Source organism: Alosa alosa, chromosome 24, assembly GCF_017589495.1.
Source record: "Alosa alosa isolate M-15738 ecotype Scorff River chromosome 24, AALO_Geno_1.1, whole genome shotgun sequence".
NCBI lineage: Eukaryota > Metazoa > Chordata > Actinopteri > Clupeiformes > Clupeidae > Alosa > Alosa alosa.
Window position 1 is genome coordinate 12,871,863 of NC_063212.1, and position 20,514 is coordinate 12,892,376.

General features: G+C 38.9%; 1 protein-coding gene across 1 annotated transcript; it reads right to left on the minus strand.

The window, feature by feature from the left end:
• Window positions 1-340: 340 nt before the first annotated feature.
• Window positions 341-17,028, minus strand: LOC125289875 (hemicentin-1). Its single transcript, XM_048236977.1, has 22 exons — window positions 17,003-17,028; window positions 15,970-16,062; window positions 15,766-15,812; window positions 12,640-12,758; window positions 10,963-11,238; window positions 10,672-10,823; window positions 10,205-10,358; window positions 9,351-9,540; window positions 9,116-9,210; window positions 8,773-8,959; window positions 8,565-8,662; window positions 8,093-8,246; window positions 7,700-7,818; window positions 6,896-7,054; window positions 6,222-6,338; window positions 6,065-6,108; window positions 5,390-5,490; window positions 4,818-5,234; window positions 4,469-4,650; window positions 3,984-4,053; window positions 3,524-3,728; window positions 341-2,490 (listed from the first exon to the last, which is right to left on the minus strand). Exons 2-22 carry the CDS (start codon window positions 15,970-15,972, stop codon window positions 2,230-2,232), a joined length of 3,150 nt encoding a protein of 1,049 aa, XP_048092934.1. The 5' UTR covers window positions 15,973-16,062; window positions 17,003-17,028; the 3' UTR covers window positions 341-2,229.
• Between the last annotated feature and the right edge of the window lie 3,486 nt (window positions 17,029-20,514).

Here is a 20,514-nt window from a genome sequence, read left to right on the forward strand (position 1 = left end):
TGAACGTGTTTAGAGAGAAATGTAATTTAAAAACTGCTGTTATTTCCCCTCTGCAAGTATTTAGTTTGAATGGTATCTTCATTTGTAAGGTGCTGACCCTAATAACTTCATACAATAAAAAATAATTACAAAAAAAGGGAATACAGTAGCTTCACCACTGTTGTCAGAGAAGCAAGGATTTCAATGTAACATACTTTCTTAATCTCTGATGATGTTTCATTTTATGATTTATTAGAATACATTACTTACATATAGAACCTTAATTAAGCACCACCAGATAAAAGCTGATGGATAGCATTTATCTGTAGATCCTAGTGCAAATCTTGAGATCTACTGTGCATCAAGCATCAAGCTGATCAGGTTGTTTGTGCAATGCCTGTTATATCCTCCTACTCCTAAAATTATTAACAGACACACTTTTTATTGATGACCCCCACCATAATTGTCTATGACATCCCTGTTGATTTACTTGTATGAATGAGGCCATGTGGCAAAACAATAATATTTGTTTGTCAAATGTGATACCTTGACTGGCATGGTATTATGAAACAGTTTTATGATAATTGTGTGTGTGTGTGTCGGAAGAAAGTCCAGGGTCTTTTTTAGTCCCAGTCCATCCCTGTTTGTCCAGGTAGTGTTTTATGAAGAGATGTTGACATTAGCACATTGGTGCATGAAGAAATGAAGCTGAATGGATAAACAAAGATATTTATTTTTTATTGGAAAATTCAGCCATACAGTAGCTTGTATAATTATATCAGTGTGGAAATAACAGTCTGTTTGTATGATTTTTTTTGCAAGGAAATTGCAAAAGGCATTTTTGTAACCAATAAAGAACAAGAGAACCAATAAAAAGTCTTAACAACATCATCACGCTATACACAATGTAAATGTAAACAAATTCAGCAAATAAACATTTACCCTTTGTGCCCAAAACATGTTTGGGCATTTGCACTGCTGTTCACTTGGCTGTACCTTAGTTTAACAGTTTTAATCCTGCATGTAGGCTATCAGAACAAGTTACGTGGCTTGTTAGGACCCTCTGCTGTGTCATCCACACTTGCAGTTTCATTTCAGTTGCACTGCAAGAAACCTTTACCCGAGGTAACTTTTTCTGAATATTAACGGAAACTCCCAGAATTTCCAGAATCACAACTATAGGGTCTATTGCAGTGGTTCTCAAACTGGTGCACCATGAGGCAGAGTGAGTGTGCCATGGAATTTTGAGAAACACGATGCACTTTTATATGTCTCATAAAATGAACACCCCTGTTACAGCCTATAATAATGTATGTGATACTTCATAATGAGTAACGGTCGGTGTGCCTTGCCGTTTAGTTTGACCTTTGGAACTTGAGAACCTCTGGTCTATTGTATCCACTACACAGATTGTACTATATTATCATTGCTTTCCCCATATCATCACTTGCGCATACTTTGATTATGTGAATAGAATGCTAAGCCATATCAATTTACATTAGGGCTAAACTAAACTATTTTCATAACCAATTATTCTGTTGATTATTTTCTGAAGTTGTTTAATAACATGTCAGAAAATGGTGAAAAAATTACAATTTCTGATCAGTATTCCATAAAGCCCGCAAATTTGTCCCCAAAGGCCTTGTTTCGTCTACACATCAAATATATTTAGTTTATGGTCATAGAGGAGTGTAGCATAAAAACGTTTTAAGAAGCTTCAGTCAGCAAATTTTTAGGTATTTTCCTTTTTAAAATGACCCTGGGTATTGTTATTCTGGTTTCCAGATGATGTAACAGTTATGCTAGTTTTACACAGCATTCACATTCAACTGCGTCTTGCAATTCATTTAGTTGTAGTATTCTAAAGCACTGCTTACAAAACACTGACAGTGCAAATGCCTTTTAACGTACCACACCAGAGTTAACTTTAAGAAAATCAAAATTAGATACAAGCAAACACAAATCAGAGATTGTGTGACAGAACAGTACAATGTCTAATGTAAGCCCATTAAGTGAATGGTGGCACACAATGTCAAAATTCTTTAAGAAAAAGTAGCTTTGAAATTAGAAAGTGAACTGCAGTTTCTTATTTTAGCGCACAGTGAATCCTATTGCTAAGTCTTGGATAGACTACATATAATCAGTACCTGTCCAATAACACGGACAGTTCTCCTCACAAATGGCTTCTTATACAGAGAGGATGTTTGAAACTTTATCTGTCTGACTCGGACAGATGCATTGAGCAGACCGTTAGCTGGGTCCAGGATGCAGGATGTGTGTATTCTGCTGCTCTGGCTCTGACACGGCAGTGGCCATTTGGAAGCCCACCTCTTGGCTAAGTACTGGTGGGGTGGAATGGGTGGTGGCAACAACAGCTGAGGGGAAGAAGTGCACCGCCACAGTAGTCACTCCCAAAGAGACACAGTTTGAGAGGAGAAGAGAGGAGGAAGAGGAGGAGGCGTGAGAGATGTTGATGCTGTGGTGAACAGGCGTAGCAGAGGGCTGAGGGGTCTGTAGTGTCAGGGAAGAGTAGTATAGAGACCGTCACAAAAATTGTATTCTGGTAAACAGAAGAGAGAATCCTGGTACTGCCCAATCATGTGACCTTGGTGTGCTCTCAGTGACTTTCAATGAAAATGACTTCTGAGTAATATTGTTTTTCATTTTTTACATATAAAATACAGGTCTAACTCCCATTCATTCTGCCCTAAAGGGTTGATGAAACATTTAGAATTGGAGAAAATTTGGTTTACCCCTAAAGAACTTCACCGCTGGTTATGTCCCTTCTAAAGAGAACGGAAAGGGTCCAGACCAATGCACTGTGTGTGTCAACAAACTCGAGCCCATTGTACAATAGGACATTTATTCTTCTTAAATAGCTTGATATTTTTATTCATTCATGTATTATGTGTGAAAATAACTGTTGCTTTGAACTTCGTCTTCACTACAGTATCATTTACAATTATTCCACAATTATTCAAAATTAATATTTAAAAAATATATATAAATATATATATATATATATATATAGATATATATATATAAATATATATATAGAGGGGGGTGGGTCTAGGATGCCAGACACTGCTGTCGGCACCACTGTTGTCATGGGCCAAATTCAGCGAAACAGATGAAGGAAGCTGCCTGCTTGAAATGTTCATGAGGGCTATCAATGGGCACTTTTTTTGCTTACAAAGGTTGCTTTGTTGGTGATTTTTTGAATGTTAAATAGGCTTGCACAAGGAATTTAACACATCTAATGTGTATAACTGAAATTAGAAACATCACTTTTGCTTCCCTATTGCTGTTTTACACTATTCTATATGGTGTACAAAAAACAACAGAATAAGTGTCAGGACAACAGAAATAAAACAAATGAAATGTTTTTAAAAAATGGAATCTGAGGGAAATCATTATCTTCATTTGTTCAGAAGCTACATTGAGATTATGATATATACACAAACAGTCGCCGTTATTAGTGACCACAACACTGAAACAGTATTTATGCCTTTTTTTAGTTATTTAACTTATTTTCATGACCGACCTGCTCCTCTGAGATTGACTCTTGTTGACTCTGATGAGTTTCTACAATGACTGGCAAATCTTTGTGGGCAGAGACCTCATCTAAGATGTTGCATATTGGCTTCATCATCAGGGTGGAGGTACTGTGGGTGGAGTCACGGGGTCTGGTGTTGGAAGTGTTTGGACTTTGCTCAATAACAGCCACAAGGTTATCATCTTCAAAAGCCCTTCAGAATGGTCAACAAAAGATGGATTAGAAGGCAGATTGGATTATGAGGGACTAGGGTGCGCTATAGTTGAATGGAGGGTTGAATAGAGGAGTAAGTGTTAGGCACGTTAAGCATACAGTTAAGCATACAGGTGCAAGAGTTTGCATCCCCCTACATACCATCACTTTGTTTTTATACATTCTGCCTTCTGCCTTTTTTACATTTATAAAAACTTTGCACACAATTATAAAATAATAATTATAAAAACCTTGCCTGTTGTCATAGGTCCTTCCTGTAACCAAACGTTCTCCGTGTCTGGGAGGGACTCCAAAATTCCTCTGAGCTGTTGTGTATTGATGAATATAAAACAAAAAATGGAAAACATTAAATTAAACAGGTGTTGAACCCTAAACTGTGTTTCTTTACGCTAAAACTAGTTAGCAGTATGTTACTTGGACTATATAACTTGACTGTGATTAAAAGTCAATCCTGGTTTTAACATTTAAATATTGTTATTGACTTATCGCAAGAATGACATTTATATTTAAAAGAATGTTAATGCCCTCCCTTATTGTAACCACTTCTCTTTAACCCCCCCCCCTCCCCCCACCTCCCCCTCTGCCTCTTGAACACTTTTAACAAGAGGCAGAGAGTTGTGTTAATGGGATGCACAGTCATGGGAACAGGATTGGTCTGAATATAAATTCTACCGTAATGACCTCTGCAAAAATGGACACAGTGAAAGAAGTCTTTCCAACCTCCTCGGCTTGTAGGGGCAGTAGAATCATTCTTCTGCACCAAAGAGTAGAATGCCATAGTAATGAATATAAAAGCAAGGGAGACCCCAACTCCAACTACAATGGGGATGTCATGTTTTTCTAGAAGGGGGTGTGAAGGTGGAGCTGGTGGAAATTCTGTAGATGGATTTGTTATCTGAGAACTGTTAAAGAAAAACGAGAGAGAAACAGGAATATTACTGGTTTCATTTGACAAGATTTGCAGTAAACCTTTTCAGATTTCAATAGATAGATAGATAGATAGATAGATAGATAGATAGATAGATAGATAAAGTGCTCTATAGATTATCATCAAGTATGCTATACTTACAGAGTCTGGGTTGGTGACTCAACCGGAAGCAAGCACAAGCTTGGTGTCTGGGTGTTTAGGAAAGAAGGCTTAGTATTCAAGTAATTGTTTGAAACTTGGGCTTCAGTGTTGTGTGGGGTGATTGTAGGCAAATGTGTGAGCTGATCACTTGATATGGATACAGTCACATGAAGTGTTGGTGGCTGTGTCTGTGTATGTATTAGGTTGGGCTCTAGGGGCTGAGGAGATGGAGTTATCCTATCTGTGTTTTGAAAAATAAAATCGGATAACTTTGACGTATCACTTTTTGGTTGCCCAATGTAATGCTCAAGTTTCTCATATCCTGAACTTTCTGAATTAGGTAATAATGTGAATGAAGTTACAATATCAGATGTTGAAACCGTTTCAGAATTGATTGGTGAGTCTTTCAGGAGAGCCTGAAATAAAATAAAAAAAAATGCATCCAAATGTAAATGGTCTATAATCTCAAAAGTCTCAAACAAATATAAAGATATATAACATTTCTATTTCTAGATATAATACAAAATAGGCTATCAGTACGCAAATATTTTATCTTGTGAAAATTTGAAGTACCTGATTTTCTTATGTAATTATCATACTGTTGATCACTTCTTGTGTCTGAATCAGTTGATAAGTTCAGGTTAGTAGTATTCTGTTGACTTATATTTGTGAGCTGTAAGATAGAGGATATTTCAACTTACCAACATTGAAACTTATTAAAGTAGACCCAGTTGTACACTGAAGACTGTAATTAGAGGGAAGGACACATACATCTTGTCCATAAAGCACTATGGGATGAATGAGAGTGGCATTTGAAAGGGATATCCACAGGGCAGTGATTTAGCCGCAGGCCCGAGGCCAGAGCTGTGAGAATATCCTTTATCAATGCCACGGTCAATCAATGTCTGGTGTTCACTGTTGAACTGTTGTTTACAGCATAGCTTTCCATAAAATGTTTCTATTTGTTTTGTTTTCTTCCATTTAAAATATTTTTTAAAGGACAACTCCGGCCTAAGGTACGGTCTATTTTTGATAGCTTAAAGTAGCAATTTAGCCTACTTTGACTTAACCAGCTTGCTCCCAAGGCTATTACTGTACGCTATTTTATTGTAGATGCATACTCCCCAACAAAAGTTTGCAATTGTTATCATCCAAAAATAGACCCTAGGTTGTTCTTAAACCAGATTTGTCCTTCAAATATTATATATAGATATTCAAATAACAATCAGACGTAACAGAATACTCACTGAAGTAAATGTCACAATGTCTTCATCTGGAGGATTCTCCTCTACTAAAAATAAAGGGATTAGATCACTCAGATCACTCAACTATTGTTTTCAATAAAAAAAAAAACACCAGCATGTCAGAGTCGCTGTAATTGTCAGAGAATGTTTTTCCTCCTACCTGCAGAAATGGAAAGGATGGTGCTCAGCTGATCTCGCCCTGCCAGGTTCTCAGCGATACAATGATACTCTCCTGCTGCATCCCACTGGATGTCTAACAGGTGTAATGTGCCATTATCTGAAAAGAAAAGAGATCAATAACACATACCAATTGGTGATTCCATGTGGATTTACCTGGAGCTTCTCAGTTGACCATCTATACCACTCACTGTTGTAGCAGCTGCAAGGCTAATATAACAATGTTCTGACTGGTGATGTAGGGTCACGTTTTCACTGATAGGTAATCATATAGACTTGAGGACAAGGAGGAGCACATTATGGAGGAGAGGCTTAGGAGGCAACGATGTAGGACCAAGACAAACAAGGCTGTCTTATAGTTACATGTATTTATGTTACGTGTTAATCTGTGCAACAAAGCATTCAGCAACCTTCTCCAAGATGCTTTCACAAACTGCAATTTTTTTACAAAAAGAAATCACCAACCCCCAAACCCTTTCATTACCCAAATCTTAGTTTGTACCCTGACCCCAGTCTTATCCCATTTTTACCCCTACCCTAACCCAGGTTTTATTTGATTAGCATATATGTCAAAATTATTATGAATTCAGGCATCAGAACTATTTCAATAATAAATCTCAAGTGGATCATCGTTATCATTGTTTGGGTTCAACTTACTGTCTATGTGTCCTGGTAGTGAGGAAGAGAGGGACCCCTGATAACCCCTGGTCCAGGTGTATGTGATGGGAAGATCTCCTATGGCTCGACATGGCAAGGTCACAGTGCTACCCACCACACTGCTCACTGACTTCTGAAATAACATGATGACTGGGCTCACTGCACACAAAAGATGGAGGGAATGAAACACATCTCTACATTACAGTGAATTAGAATAATGCAGCTATGCCTACCCAGAAACACATTACTCCCAACTGCCTCTAGGTTCCCCTGTTTGTACACTCGAATGAATGTGTTGAAAACAACACAACTTCTCTGTGTCCAGATAGGGACAACACAGTTTATGTTGTTTCCTTTTTTATTTGTAACACAATATGTGTTGAAAATAACACAACTTGTGTTAAAAACAACACAACTTGTGTTGTTTTTTTAACGCACACATTCGTTTTAAGAGTGTAGCAGTATACTCATTCAAAGTGACTTATGGGGTGACTTGTGTGAGGGCTGCAATCCGGACTGTAGCCCGGAGCAGAGACATTATTTTGGGGGGGGGAGCGCCAACAGTTCTCAGTTTAACTCAGGACAACAGAATGCGAGTTTGACTACAGTTTCCTGAGGAGGTTAAGATGGCCTGCCTCAATCTTGGTTATAACTAAACTCACTTCTTCAATGATGATGATGATGAGTATTCCTGAGTATTTTTTGGTGCGCACCAGACTTTATGATAGCCTAGGTTTCCTAAGATTTCATGTACAGTCTCTTAATAAAGGCAGCAGTTCACCCCAGATCATACCACAGACTTACCTGCAACACGTAAAGTAGCCACTCTCTCATCCTGACCCATGGTGTTAAAAGCCTTGCATGTGTATGTGCCCTCATCATACCTTCTCACAGAGGAGATGAAGAGAGTAGCATTTCTCACTCTGTACATGGGGTAAAGTACAACTGGAATCACTTATTATATTAGAACACAGATGTAAACAAGACTGCAGTTGTTTGGTTCAGTAAGTTCAAACAGACAGTAAATGCATTTGTTTGGTTCAGTAAGTTCATACAGACAGTAAATGCAGTTGTTTGGTTAGGTAAATTCATACAGTAAATCTAGGATCTAAATGTATATACAGTATACTGTAACCTTTTTATTTCATTTTTTTCTTTGGTGTTATTCTGGCTTCACATCCTTTCACTGTTACTCACCCAATAGTGATTTTCCCACCTGTCATCACCGAATGCCCCTGTTTGGACCACACAATGAGTGGGGCAGGATGCCCAGACACGCGGCATCTTATTACCACCTCTGCCCCAATGGGGGCCGTCAACATGGATGGCCAGACAGACACAGATGGAGGAGCTACAAGACAACAGTTAGCAGATTAGGCATATCACTCACCTTGGGATCTGTCTTGATGATTAGTTATGCTTTGGAGTGAATATAGATAGCCTTTAATTACAAAAAATGTTTTAATTTCAGGATTTATCTTCTCGATGTGTCATGATTTGAAAATTGATGTTGATTATTCACAGACTATAACTTGCAGCATAGGATATGAAATAAAAAAGGTTTTCACTTGATTTCACATGTCTGTGTGTCATTGAAAATGCAAAGGGAAAATATGTTCACTGTCGTGAGGACAACCCCATAATCATTATTCAAGTTTTTCTAACTTACCCAGCACTTCGAGATAAACCTTTCTGGATGTGACATCTCTAGGGAGGTGACTATTTGTTGCTCTACAGAAGTACATCCCTCTGTCTGAATCCTTCACGCTACAAAGGAAAAGTTACTGATTGTTACATATTATATTGCGCGTATGCATAGTATATTCGGAAGACGTGAATACAGACAGGTGACATTACTGTGCACGTTTATATTACACCTGTGGAAGAAGAGATCCCCATTTGGCTCAATACTGAAATGTGATGCAGGACTGAGTAACCAGTTGTTTTTGAACCAGTTCACTGTAGCAGAAGGCCTGCTAGCCGGTGGCCTGCAAACCAGAGTTGCCTCGCCTCCCCTCTTCACTGTAGCATTGGCTGGCTCTCTCTGAAAGGTCCACTCCATCACTACACACATACAAGTGTTTACATACAAAAGTGTTAATCACGATAAAGTCATGCATGTATATTATGTATATATGTAGAGTTTATGTGACAGATTGGTGGCCTTCATCGATGGGTTAAGTAATATATAAGTATCATTATAGTTGATTTTGCCCAAACCTGCTGGAAGGAGATAGGCTGGCTTGGATATCACCAGGTCATTTTCATTTTTTACCTCACAATGATAGAATCCCTCATCTTCCTCCAACACATTCCTGAGGAAGATGTGTATAACATTTCAAAACTCATCTTCCCAGTGGGCTGAAATAGCGTATGTGCTCTCTAGGCTTGAAGACAGTGGAGAGAGTGGAGAGAGTGGAGAGAGTGCCCCCCAGAGCAAAACCCTTCCACTAACCTTATAATAAGGAGCTGTCCATGGTGCTGAAGGCTTTGGCGAGATTCATTACCCAACGACTTGCCATCTTTAAACCAGTGCACGATGGGATCATGGAATCCTCGTACAGAGCAGTGAAATGCTGCCTCTGTCTCTGTAGCTACAGTTATGTTTTCAGGGCCTCGTACAATCTCCAAATTAATATCAGAGTCTAATGAATTATACAAAATAAGACATATCTAAGTCCCACTATATAGTTTCATATACCACACTGTAAACCAGAACAGTCAAATAACTCAAAATGTAACATAACATATACTTGAAACACACTACTTTGTGTGGGTTACTCACTACTCTTAGTTTCTCGAAACTCAAAAATATTGTTTAAATAATAACTAAATTTTTGAGTTATAGCTATATATCCTTTTGAAGATTGGAGTCATCAAACTAAAGTATTAAAGGAGAATTCTGGATATTTTTCACATCGACCTCTGTTTCTCGAAGTCAGTACTGTTGGTACGAAAAAAATGATCGGTTATACCGAGCTTGAGTTGTTGCTGCTGCCAACAACTAGAGCTGCCAGGCATCTACAGTCCTACACTCTGGGGGCATGAACATGTCGGTAAAACCGATTGTTTTCAGGGTTTTTGTATCTACAGTACTCAGTGACTGAGAATTCTCCTTTAACGTTTTCATAGGTTTTTACATGTGTTTGTTATAACGCTAGACACCTGTAGATGTCACACAGTTTTGACCTCATGGCCGAACTCTCTGTTATTGATCAGCGTCTTACCCTGCTGATGGCCGTTCAATAAGCTGCTATCTGTTACTGTCCATTAATCAGTTTGGAGAATGTGAGACCGTATAAAACTCACCAGACAAGGTTAAAGTTGCCATGTTGCTCTCTCTGCTGATATTTAAAAGAGGATTATGAGTAACACAGACATAGACCCCCTCGTCTTCCTGTGAGACGTGCTCTATTTTGAGTGTCCCTGAGGTCTTCTTGTCATTCCCACCACCATATTGACCCTGCCAAAACAAGACAAATTAGTCCTTTAACAGCAAACATATTTTTGTTTATTTTCTGAAAGTAAATAAAGATGGGTGTTTGGTACCAATATTATTAATAAATGTGCAGTTTCATGGTAAGAGTGAGCAACATCATGCATCATAACACAAATAATACAACCTGACAAATTACTTTATAATTTCCATTATTATTTATCTGATATGGTCCCACCAAATAATAGGATGGGGCAGCCACACATATATCCACTTACTGCACAGCTCTGTAATATCTAGCTCTTACGAGTCATACCATATGCCTCCATAAGCACCCAACCTGAATCTGAGTTCCTCTGCTGAGTGGCTTTCCATCCTTCAGCCAGGTGATGTGAGCAGCAGGTGAGCTGTCTCCAGACACACACTGAAGAAACACCAGCTGACCCTCCTGCGCCGTCTGAGAGAGTGGACTGAAGAAAACATCTTCTAAATCTGCATAAAAGCACATCTTAAAGTTTTTGCAGTATGTTCAAATTTATTTATTTTTTTGACTTTTAAAGATGTATTTTGTACTCTTTTCCCCGTCCCCTAAAAAAATAAATAAATAACTTAAAATCGTCACAATACATACCAGCTTTATAGATGCTGACTGTGGTCCTGATGTTGCTGAAGCCTGTGCTAGCACTGCATGTATATGTTCCTAGGTCTTCTTCCTGAAGCTGGATGAAGAGCAGAGACCCATTGGCCATTTGATGCATCTTTGAACCAAGAGCAACTGGAGTTCCACGCAAGTCCTTCTCCCAGGCAACAGGCAGCACTTTCTGCAGGCTTGAATCATATGCCGCACAGTGCAGCATCAGTGGCTGATTTAACACGCCAATGCTGTCCTCTGGCACAGCAGAGAACACTGTAAGAGAGAGGAGACTTCAAAAAACTAAATAGTTCTTGCACATAACCTATGCGAACAAATAGATATTCATACAAATACCTATTCACAAACATCAATGTTCAAGAGTTTGGAACCACTCAGAAATGGTCATGTTCTCCTTATCATGATCACATTAAAATGTTCAAGTTGGAGTGTAGAGCAGCCAGGCAGATACAATGCCACACTCTGAGGGCATCTTTAACATCATGCCCATCAGAGGGTAGCACTCTAGCCTACCTGGCTGCTATAGCTGTCGGATGCAGCAACTTGAGCTAGATAGCACTGATTTGTTTTGTTTTATTTCATATTGACAGTGCTCGGTGACCTCGAGAAACGGAGAACTATGTGAAAAATCGCTGTTTTTCTGTAAGTGTAGTGTTGGGCTTGGTACGAGCCATTTTGCTTTTCATTTACAGAGCTAGAATGGTGTGTGAACATAAAATGTTAAAATTACTGAAAATATAGCCATCATGTATGGGTCTTGCATATTTTTGGGGCATTGTTTTGAGTCATTGTCAGATGAAATTGGGTTCAATGAATTCACCACACACAGGGTATGTAGAAGTTCAATGTAGTATAGCCTTCCTTGTTTAAGATTCTCTTTACTTTCCCAACTGTAGAAATCTGGGGTATTTCTGTATGTATTCTGATGTGTTCATCTGTGTTAGAGACGTGGAGAAGTACATGCCATTGTTTCACTCCCTAGTTCTAATCCTTAGGCGCCTGTGTGGCTGCACATAGGATTTACCATCAACAGGTCAGACTGCCATGTTCATGGCCGTAGTGATAGCATGGGCAAAATGAGATATCACCTTGTTATTCTGTTTTCAGGGCTAGTACTTTTCCTATTCTATGGCTGGTACCTTCTGGTACCTTCCACGTCGGCATGATTTACGTTGATATGATTTCGGTATAACAGGCTTTGTCTCAGGCTTGGACTTGAGGCGGATCGAGGAAGCGACTTCGGGGAGCATCTGATGCCAAGGCAGCTCAACAGGAGCCGCTTCTAACTACCACACCTGTTAGACTCTGTGCAGTTTTACTGTTTGAGACTTAGCCTGTGCTCGGTTAGTGAGTGTTGTACCATCTACAATAAATTCTTTTAATCACCGATCCTGATCCAGCCGTCAAGCTTTATTGACGATCTTCAGTACAGACATCAGAACTAAAACACAACGCAAAACGATCGTGAATCCAACACAACACTGAAACACCCCCAAACAGTCACATTTTCTCTATTCTATTGTGCTAGACAGGTCGCATCAAGTAGTACTCCTTCATTTGTTGGGTGCCTCTAACATTTTCTTGAGCACTTTACACAGCACAGCCTGTCAAGCATGACAGAAGTTAAAGTAAATTATGTCTTCACGTCTTACTCACCCAATTTGCTTAATGTTGAATGCACACCCAAGAAGACACACAGGCCCAGGAGGCCAATAGAGCAGGGTATGTGGGGTGGATCTGAAGGTGAAGGAGACATTCTGCTACCCTGTTCCTTTCTGGTATTTTAAAAAATAAGCAAAAAATCAACAACTAATTGAACAAACAGTCTTTCAGACATATCATTTTATACCAACTCAGCTTGCTCCATCTTTTTTTTTGACTGTTGATGGCTAACATTACGATTGATGTGATAGCTTTTGCATTTCTATCTGAGCAAATCAAAAAAGCAAAAAAAAAAAACAACAACAAAAAACCCTTCTGACACATTGCCTTCGGACACATTGCCTTCTGACACATTTCCTTTTTCATGGACATACTGTATCTGATGATGACTGAGTTGGCACTTGTTGGATATGTACAGCAATGAAATGATACTTCATAGGCTTCACAGTTTCATCTTGGATAACACAAGTTACCCTTTTGGAAGTTTTCATTCTGCATGATGTTTGAAATACTGAGGCTTGTTCATGGCTATCCCAAGTGTACGTAGTATCATCCTCAGCAAACATATCTCCCAGCTCAACAAAACTGCCCTGAGCTGCCAGGGCCTTCATTGTGTCCTCTCAATAACAGTCATCAGTATACAGCAGTTACTCATGTGCTTCTTTAAACTAGGCTAATGCTTTTTGCATTAGCAAGTCCAGTAAATCCTGAGCCTAACAAAAAGCCTCAGTTTAACAGCACAATCTTTGTGACTTCTTGATTTACCTACACCACTCAGTACAATGACATGTATGTATACCCATACTTTTCTAAATTGGTATTGGCCTTTGAATCTGTTGGTCTCTTTTTTACAGTGTTTAGTTTAATTTTATTTTTTTTCGGCTATACCTTCCTTGCCTTGTTTTAAGTTGTGCTGTGGAATCGTGTTACCTTGTTTCCAGGTTAAACAAACTACATAAAACATGCATGCTGCTGCATCCATTTTAAGATTTTCATGGATAATTGTCTTCTGACAGCAAAATGTGGTTGTCCTTCAGTGGGATCATAATGACAGCTCAGTTTTGTGTGCTGGCCACTGGCCTCTTCAGTGGCCTTACAATGAGCCGGCCACTTAAGCAGGCGGGCAGCAAATCACCAATCCCATTCCCCTCTCAGTGATTGAAACATGAAAAGAACTGAAGGGAGCTTTGTACTACTAAGATCAGTTATGAGGATTTAAAAGAAAGATGCCCGTTATCGCAAGCACTTTGATGGTGATGGTATCCATCTAGGGTTGTATCTCCTAGCGCTATTGGCACAACCCTCAGCGGCTCCCATTTATGGAAGCGTGAGCCTGACTGGGGCATTGTGTACTGTGTATGTGTGCGTGGTGGAGTAGGGTTTGAAATGGCCTCTATCCCCAAAATACATAGACATGTATTCCAAGGACATGCTAGTGTATTCTACCCCCATGAAGCATAAAACCAATTAAGGTCATCACCATTTTTTCATACCCCATATACAGTATAAGGATTAATGAATATACTTTGATGCAGTGTTGTTTTTCACATGGGCTACCCAAAGGCAATGGTGCTGATTCTGCTCATCATGTAATTGATGAATGGGGAAATGCCACAAAATAAAGTTTGGTACAATACCTTTTCTTTTCAAGGTTAAATAGAATGCATCCATTTGTCGGATTTTTGTTTAAACATGATTTTAAAAGCAACTAGTATCACCCTCAATTTAATTTTTATTGCATTGTATTTGGTCATGTAAAGGGCAGATGAGTACACCTGTGGCTCCAACTAGCTTTCATAGTGACAACTGTGCTGTTGTTGCTGTTTGTATGGTTTTACGGAGACCTTTCAGTAGATTGACTGGTTCTGACCAAGACTAAGACTCCCTATGATGAAGGGACTTTTTTTGCAAGGTTCCCTTAAAATCACGCAAAATTTTGGAATCTTAGCTAATAATGGAATAAAAAATTAAACAGTTACTAAAAGAGACAAAGGAGGATTTGTCTGAAATTGGTGAGTAAACTTCCGCATTTACTGTGTAGGAACATATTACATGTAGAGTACATCAGCTTGCGCCAATGTGCCCACGTGGTCCTGTGTGTGTGTGAGGGGCCTGAACTGAATCATAAATTCTGAGCAGGAAACCATGGGCACAAATACATGAAATCATGCACACAAATCACCATTTCATGCCCACCGATTAAAGGAATTGTGTGGATGAATACCTATTTAATTTACACAGTGCTAATGTTTTTTTTATATGTTGGCCACATCCCCTGGTTCAGAACGAGAAAAAAAAAGTTTTTTTTTTTTCAATAAACAAACAAGCCAGCACAGCAAACATAGGAATATAAATTGGCATCAGAGAAGAAAACACTAAGAAAACCATTTGAAGAAGCTAGTGGGCAGGAAGAAATCTCTCAAAGCATGATGGTGAGTTATTACCTCACCAATTAAATGCTTTTGGTGTGAAGGAGTACATTTGGCCAATAACATATTTGAAAATAGTATCCACAAAAAGGGTTATTTGGCAAAGTCTGGAATGCTCCAACATAGAGCTACTGTATCTTCTAATTACAGCAGATGACTTCAAGCACTAAACAAATGTGTCTTTTTATTTGCACACAGAGGGCCAAAGCACTCTATTTCTGGCGTCAGCTGAAACAGAGAGGTTGGCAGCAAATGTGTTAAGAGTGCTTCAGCGTTCTGACTCATCAGGTACAACGGGTGGCTGTGCAAACAGACGCAGCCCCACTAATCAGGGTGCACAAAACGAGGAGTTAATTAGAGAGATAAACATTACACTACCTGATTATGTTGAGGTGTAAAATGCTATATGGTGCTATATGGTGCTATACACATACAAATCAAAGTCTGCTTTATTGTCAATTTCTTCACATGCCAAGACATACAATTTCGAAGAGATCGAAATTACGTTTCTCACTATCCCACGGTGAAGACAAGACATATTTTACCAATTTAGTCCACAGACAAACATAACATATGAGTGATACAAATGTGTCACTCATTTGTATCCGTTTGCATAAGAAAATGTAGTGGCAGCACATTACACACAGAAACAATATCCAAAATCAGCAAAGACAAAAACAAAAACACTCACCTTGTCACCAGAATAATGCTAAAGCTGAATAGAAACAGTCCATCCACCTAGAAAAATTAACCGATTTCCACTCATTTGATTTTTCAAAAAAGTCAGATTTGAAAAGCAGGAAAACAATGCAGAGATAGAACATGTTAGAATAAGGTCTCTAAGAGATAGAACAGTATCATGTTAGAATAAGGTCTCTAAGAGATAGAACAGTACCATGTTAGAATAAGGTCTCTAAGCGCTCTTCAGTTGGACTCCTGCTCAGCCATTGCATCTATGGGTCTGATGGTGGGAGGAGCTCGATACTGACTGATATCACACACACACACACACACACACACACACACACAAAACACACACAACAAACAAACATCAACACCTATATGGTATGCATATACACAAGCAATACTCACATGCTCATGGACTTATTTTAAAACAGTAAAACAGTGTGTGAGTGCACACACACACACACACACACACACACACACACACACACACACACACACACACACACACACACACACACACACACACACATTCAAAAGCATACCCACTTTAATCATGAATATGAAGATACATCATTTCAAATTTCATAAAAGTATCAGAAATTATGTTTTCTATCTATCTATCTATCTATCTATCTAGGGTTAGGGCATGATATGACACCACCATAGCCTCAATTCAGGCCACACATAGTAATTCTTTCTTCAAATGTAAATTGACTTCTTTGGCCTGATGAATTCACCACAATCAAATGGAAATGAGGCCCCAAATAGCCTGATTTCTAATGTATGCACGAGGGTGCTTTTAATTAACTGAACAAAAGGAGATTCTACAGGCCTGTGAGTGTCTGTGCTGTTGGAACAAAACATGAAACAAAAACCCAACACATTTCAAGTAAAGCGGACCTCATTTTAGGCTGTATTTGCATGGTTGAATCTGCTAAGTGAATGCAGTAAGCACAGGATGAAACCATTTCTATACAACAGTCTGGACGAGTGCACAAATTCTGGACACGCACAGTATTTTGATTGGTAGTGGTGTGATTTTATCCGTTTCATCTACACACACAGGCACAGCTGAGAATCACACAACAGGTGCCCAAACTGGCATTTTACAAGGTAACAGTAAACAGTAGATCTTACAAAGGTGACAGTACACAGTAGATCTTACAAAGGTGACAGTACACAGTAGATCTTACAAAGGTGACAGTAAACAGCAGATCTTACAAAGGTGACAGTAAACTCACCATCTCTCATTTTATTTCCAGTTCCCTGTTCACTGATGCACCAGATAGTTAGATAACAGCTTTCTGTGATGTCTGTGAATCAGGGAGATAGACATTTGAGTGAGCAAAATGAAAAAGAAAATACTATCAGATGTGATGAAAGGCTTTGGATTTGCATAAGTCCGAAAATAGAAGGAAAATGTCATATTGACTGATATGATGTTTAATTTTGCCCAATAAACATAAAGTCCATGTTGAAGTTGCACATGAATAGAAATACCTGGGCATTGTTGACAAACTGCGTTTGATCACAAACTGCGTTTTTGACTCTAACACAGAGGTGATTCAGGGCTAGACCCCAGAACACAAGATCAACACACTTACGATAAGTGGAAGTATAAACACTGGTGATGACTACCCAGTACTTCTGAGGCTACCCAATTAAATGGATGCAAACAAAAGGCTGTTACAATCAATAAATATTTTATTTCAGTCGGTGCGTCTTGGTTGGTTAGGCTTGTGACAGAGGCAAGGGTACAATACATGGATGAGATAACACAAAGAAAAGAAACAAACATACATGAAGCTATAGCAACACTGCTAGAGTACCAAATACCCAAATACCCAACCATACGTGATCATATCCTGTACACTCGCACACCAAATACCCAAATACCCAACCATACGTGATCATATACTGTACACTCGCACACCAAATACCCAAATACCCAACCATACGTGATCATATACTGTACACTCGCACACCAAATACCCATGGCAAATACCCAACCATACGTGATCATATACTGTACACTCGCACACCAAATACCCATGGCAAATGACACCAAATACCCATGGCAAATACCTAACCATATGCGCGGATGATATACTGTACACTTTCGACAACACCAAATACACCAAATACCCATGGCAAATACCCAACCATACGTGATCATATACTGTACACTCGCACACCAGTGTAACACTGCAAATGTCTCAAGGACAGGATAAATCACACAGAGAACACAGTTCTCATACAGTATATGAGTAAATGTGTTCAAGGCTACACTCAGCCACTAGGGCGTGTTCACACTGTAAACTAGGGGCAGAATACTACCATTAGGTTACTAACACAACATAGCACAGACTTGAGAAACGGCCCTAGGGTAAGCACTCAAGCCAAAGGAAGAAAATAAAAAATATAACAAACAGGGGAAGAGTAGAAATAAAAAGGAGGATTGATGTGTCTGATTTATTATTTAATGAATGCCATTAATTGATTATAAACTCTAATGCCAATAGCTGGAATTATTGGAAAGAGCATAGTCTAAGCTTTATTTTGGTGTGTAACTTCACTATAGGAATGGAGAGCAGGCAAAAAGGGAATTGGAGGCACTTTTTAAAATGACAATAGAAAGACTTCCGAAAGGGATTTACTGTATCTATCAGCCATATTAAAGGGATATGCCACCATTTGGGGAAAAACGCTCATTTTCCACCTCCCCTAGAGTTAAACTGTTGTAGAGTTTTACCTTTCTCCAGATCATCCAGCCGTTCTCTGGGTCTGGCGATGCCACTTTTAGTTCCGGCCTAGATCATTGAATCGGATTAGACCATTAGCATCTCGCCCGTTAGCATCACGCTTAAAAGTGACTAAGATTTCCGGTAATTTTCCTGTTTAAAACTTGTCTCTTCTCAAGTTAGAAAGTGTAATAAGACCAACAGAAGATGAAACGTGGCGATTTTCTAGGCTGATTTGACATGGAACTATAATTGAGAATGAGGAGAAATGTGACGAGAATGAGGAGACACGTAATGATTTGGGCCGGGTCTGAGCCCGTCGGCCATGTTGCTATTGGTTACCATGTGCAACACTGTCAGAGCGATACAGAGACGGAGCAGGAAAGACGACTGGAATAACAGCATTCCAACAGAAAAATTACGAGAAAATTGAGTAGAAATGGAGAAGAACAAAGCAAAAGAACAGGGTCTTTACAGGGAGAAACTTCCTACCAGCGCCAAGCAGAGGTATTTAGCGAAGCTGGCAGACATTGACAACGTCGACCCATACGAAAATGGAACAGAGACCTAGAATCTTTATCACCTTGCACCTACTATATGGAGATTGTTAATTACTTGGTTTTGAAATAAAAAAGGAAAATGAATGGAGGAGAGAAAATTGAGTTGGAAGTAGAACACTGCCCACTGGTCATTGACTTGTCTTAGTAGAAAGGATTTTCTCCCCACTTTTAGATAATGAGGAAGTTTAACTCCACACAAAGATGAAAATGTGCTTCCGACCAGGTGGTTGCTATCTGTAAATATCAGGTGTATGTAATCAATCATGCACTGAACTGCGCCAGATCCTACATGAGCTTTTTTTTGTATGACCAATATATAAAACAAGTAACAACTTGACCTGGATGTCACCTCCCACCCCTTCAACCTTAATAATGAACTTCATAAACTTAACTTAAAGCTAAAACAAATATCTGTCTCTGTGATTCATTTTTTTAGACTTTATAATAAATAAATGATATTCGTTTAAAAAAAAAAATCACATTTTTGTGGGGATGTAAACGCATAGGCTGATATTCCACACATAAGTGAGTTGTGATTTATTATTTAATGAATGTCATTAATTGATTATAAACTCTAATGCCAATAGCTGGAATGGAAAAGAGCATAGTCTAAGCTTTATTTTGGTGTGTAACTTCACTTTGGGGGTGTCAGTGCATATGTGCTTTCACAGTAATCAATGACCTATTTGCATGTGACTGAGAGAGGTGATAATGGAGCAATTAACTGAGTTTCACTGTACTTATGACTATTTGACTCATATCCTGTAAACAAATGTGGGTGGGGCTGTAAGGATGATGGAACAATTAGCTGAGTTTCACTGTAATTATGACTATATTGCTCATATGCTGTAAACACACCCTAGGAAATGTGGGTGGGGCTGTAAAGTACCACTTATAAGTAGGCATAAACTGCTCACTCACCCTTCCATTCTCAGAGACAAAACTCAGCAGAGAAGTCTTCTCTCCAAAGCATCAGAGGTCTTCAGAACTCCAGAAGGCTGCTATCAACCAGAAAACCACATTTCATTGCTACTAAGAAGCTTTTATTCCTTAGGCTTTTACCCAAAGCTACAAAAAGCAATTTTAATTGCTAAGAAGCGTTTATTCATAGAAGACATAAGAAAATCCTCACCAGAATTCTTCAGAAGCCAGCCCTCTTACAACAAGCAAAACAAAAGACATTTTCATTGCTACTGAAAAAAACAAAAAAAAAGGACAAGAAAAAAGACAGACCCTCATCACACAGAATCCTGCTATCAGGATTTTATTCATAGAAGCCTGACCTAGGAACCCAAACAAGAAGACACAGAAGGAATTTTAAAAAAGAAGATATGGCAGAAGAAAAGGCAGTCACTAAAGCCCTTGCCAAATCCTTCAAAAATATATCTTTAAGGTACATCAGCACCTTGATTACTGCTTAAAATTCAACAACAAAATGTTGGAAGATAGAAA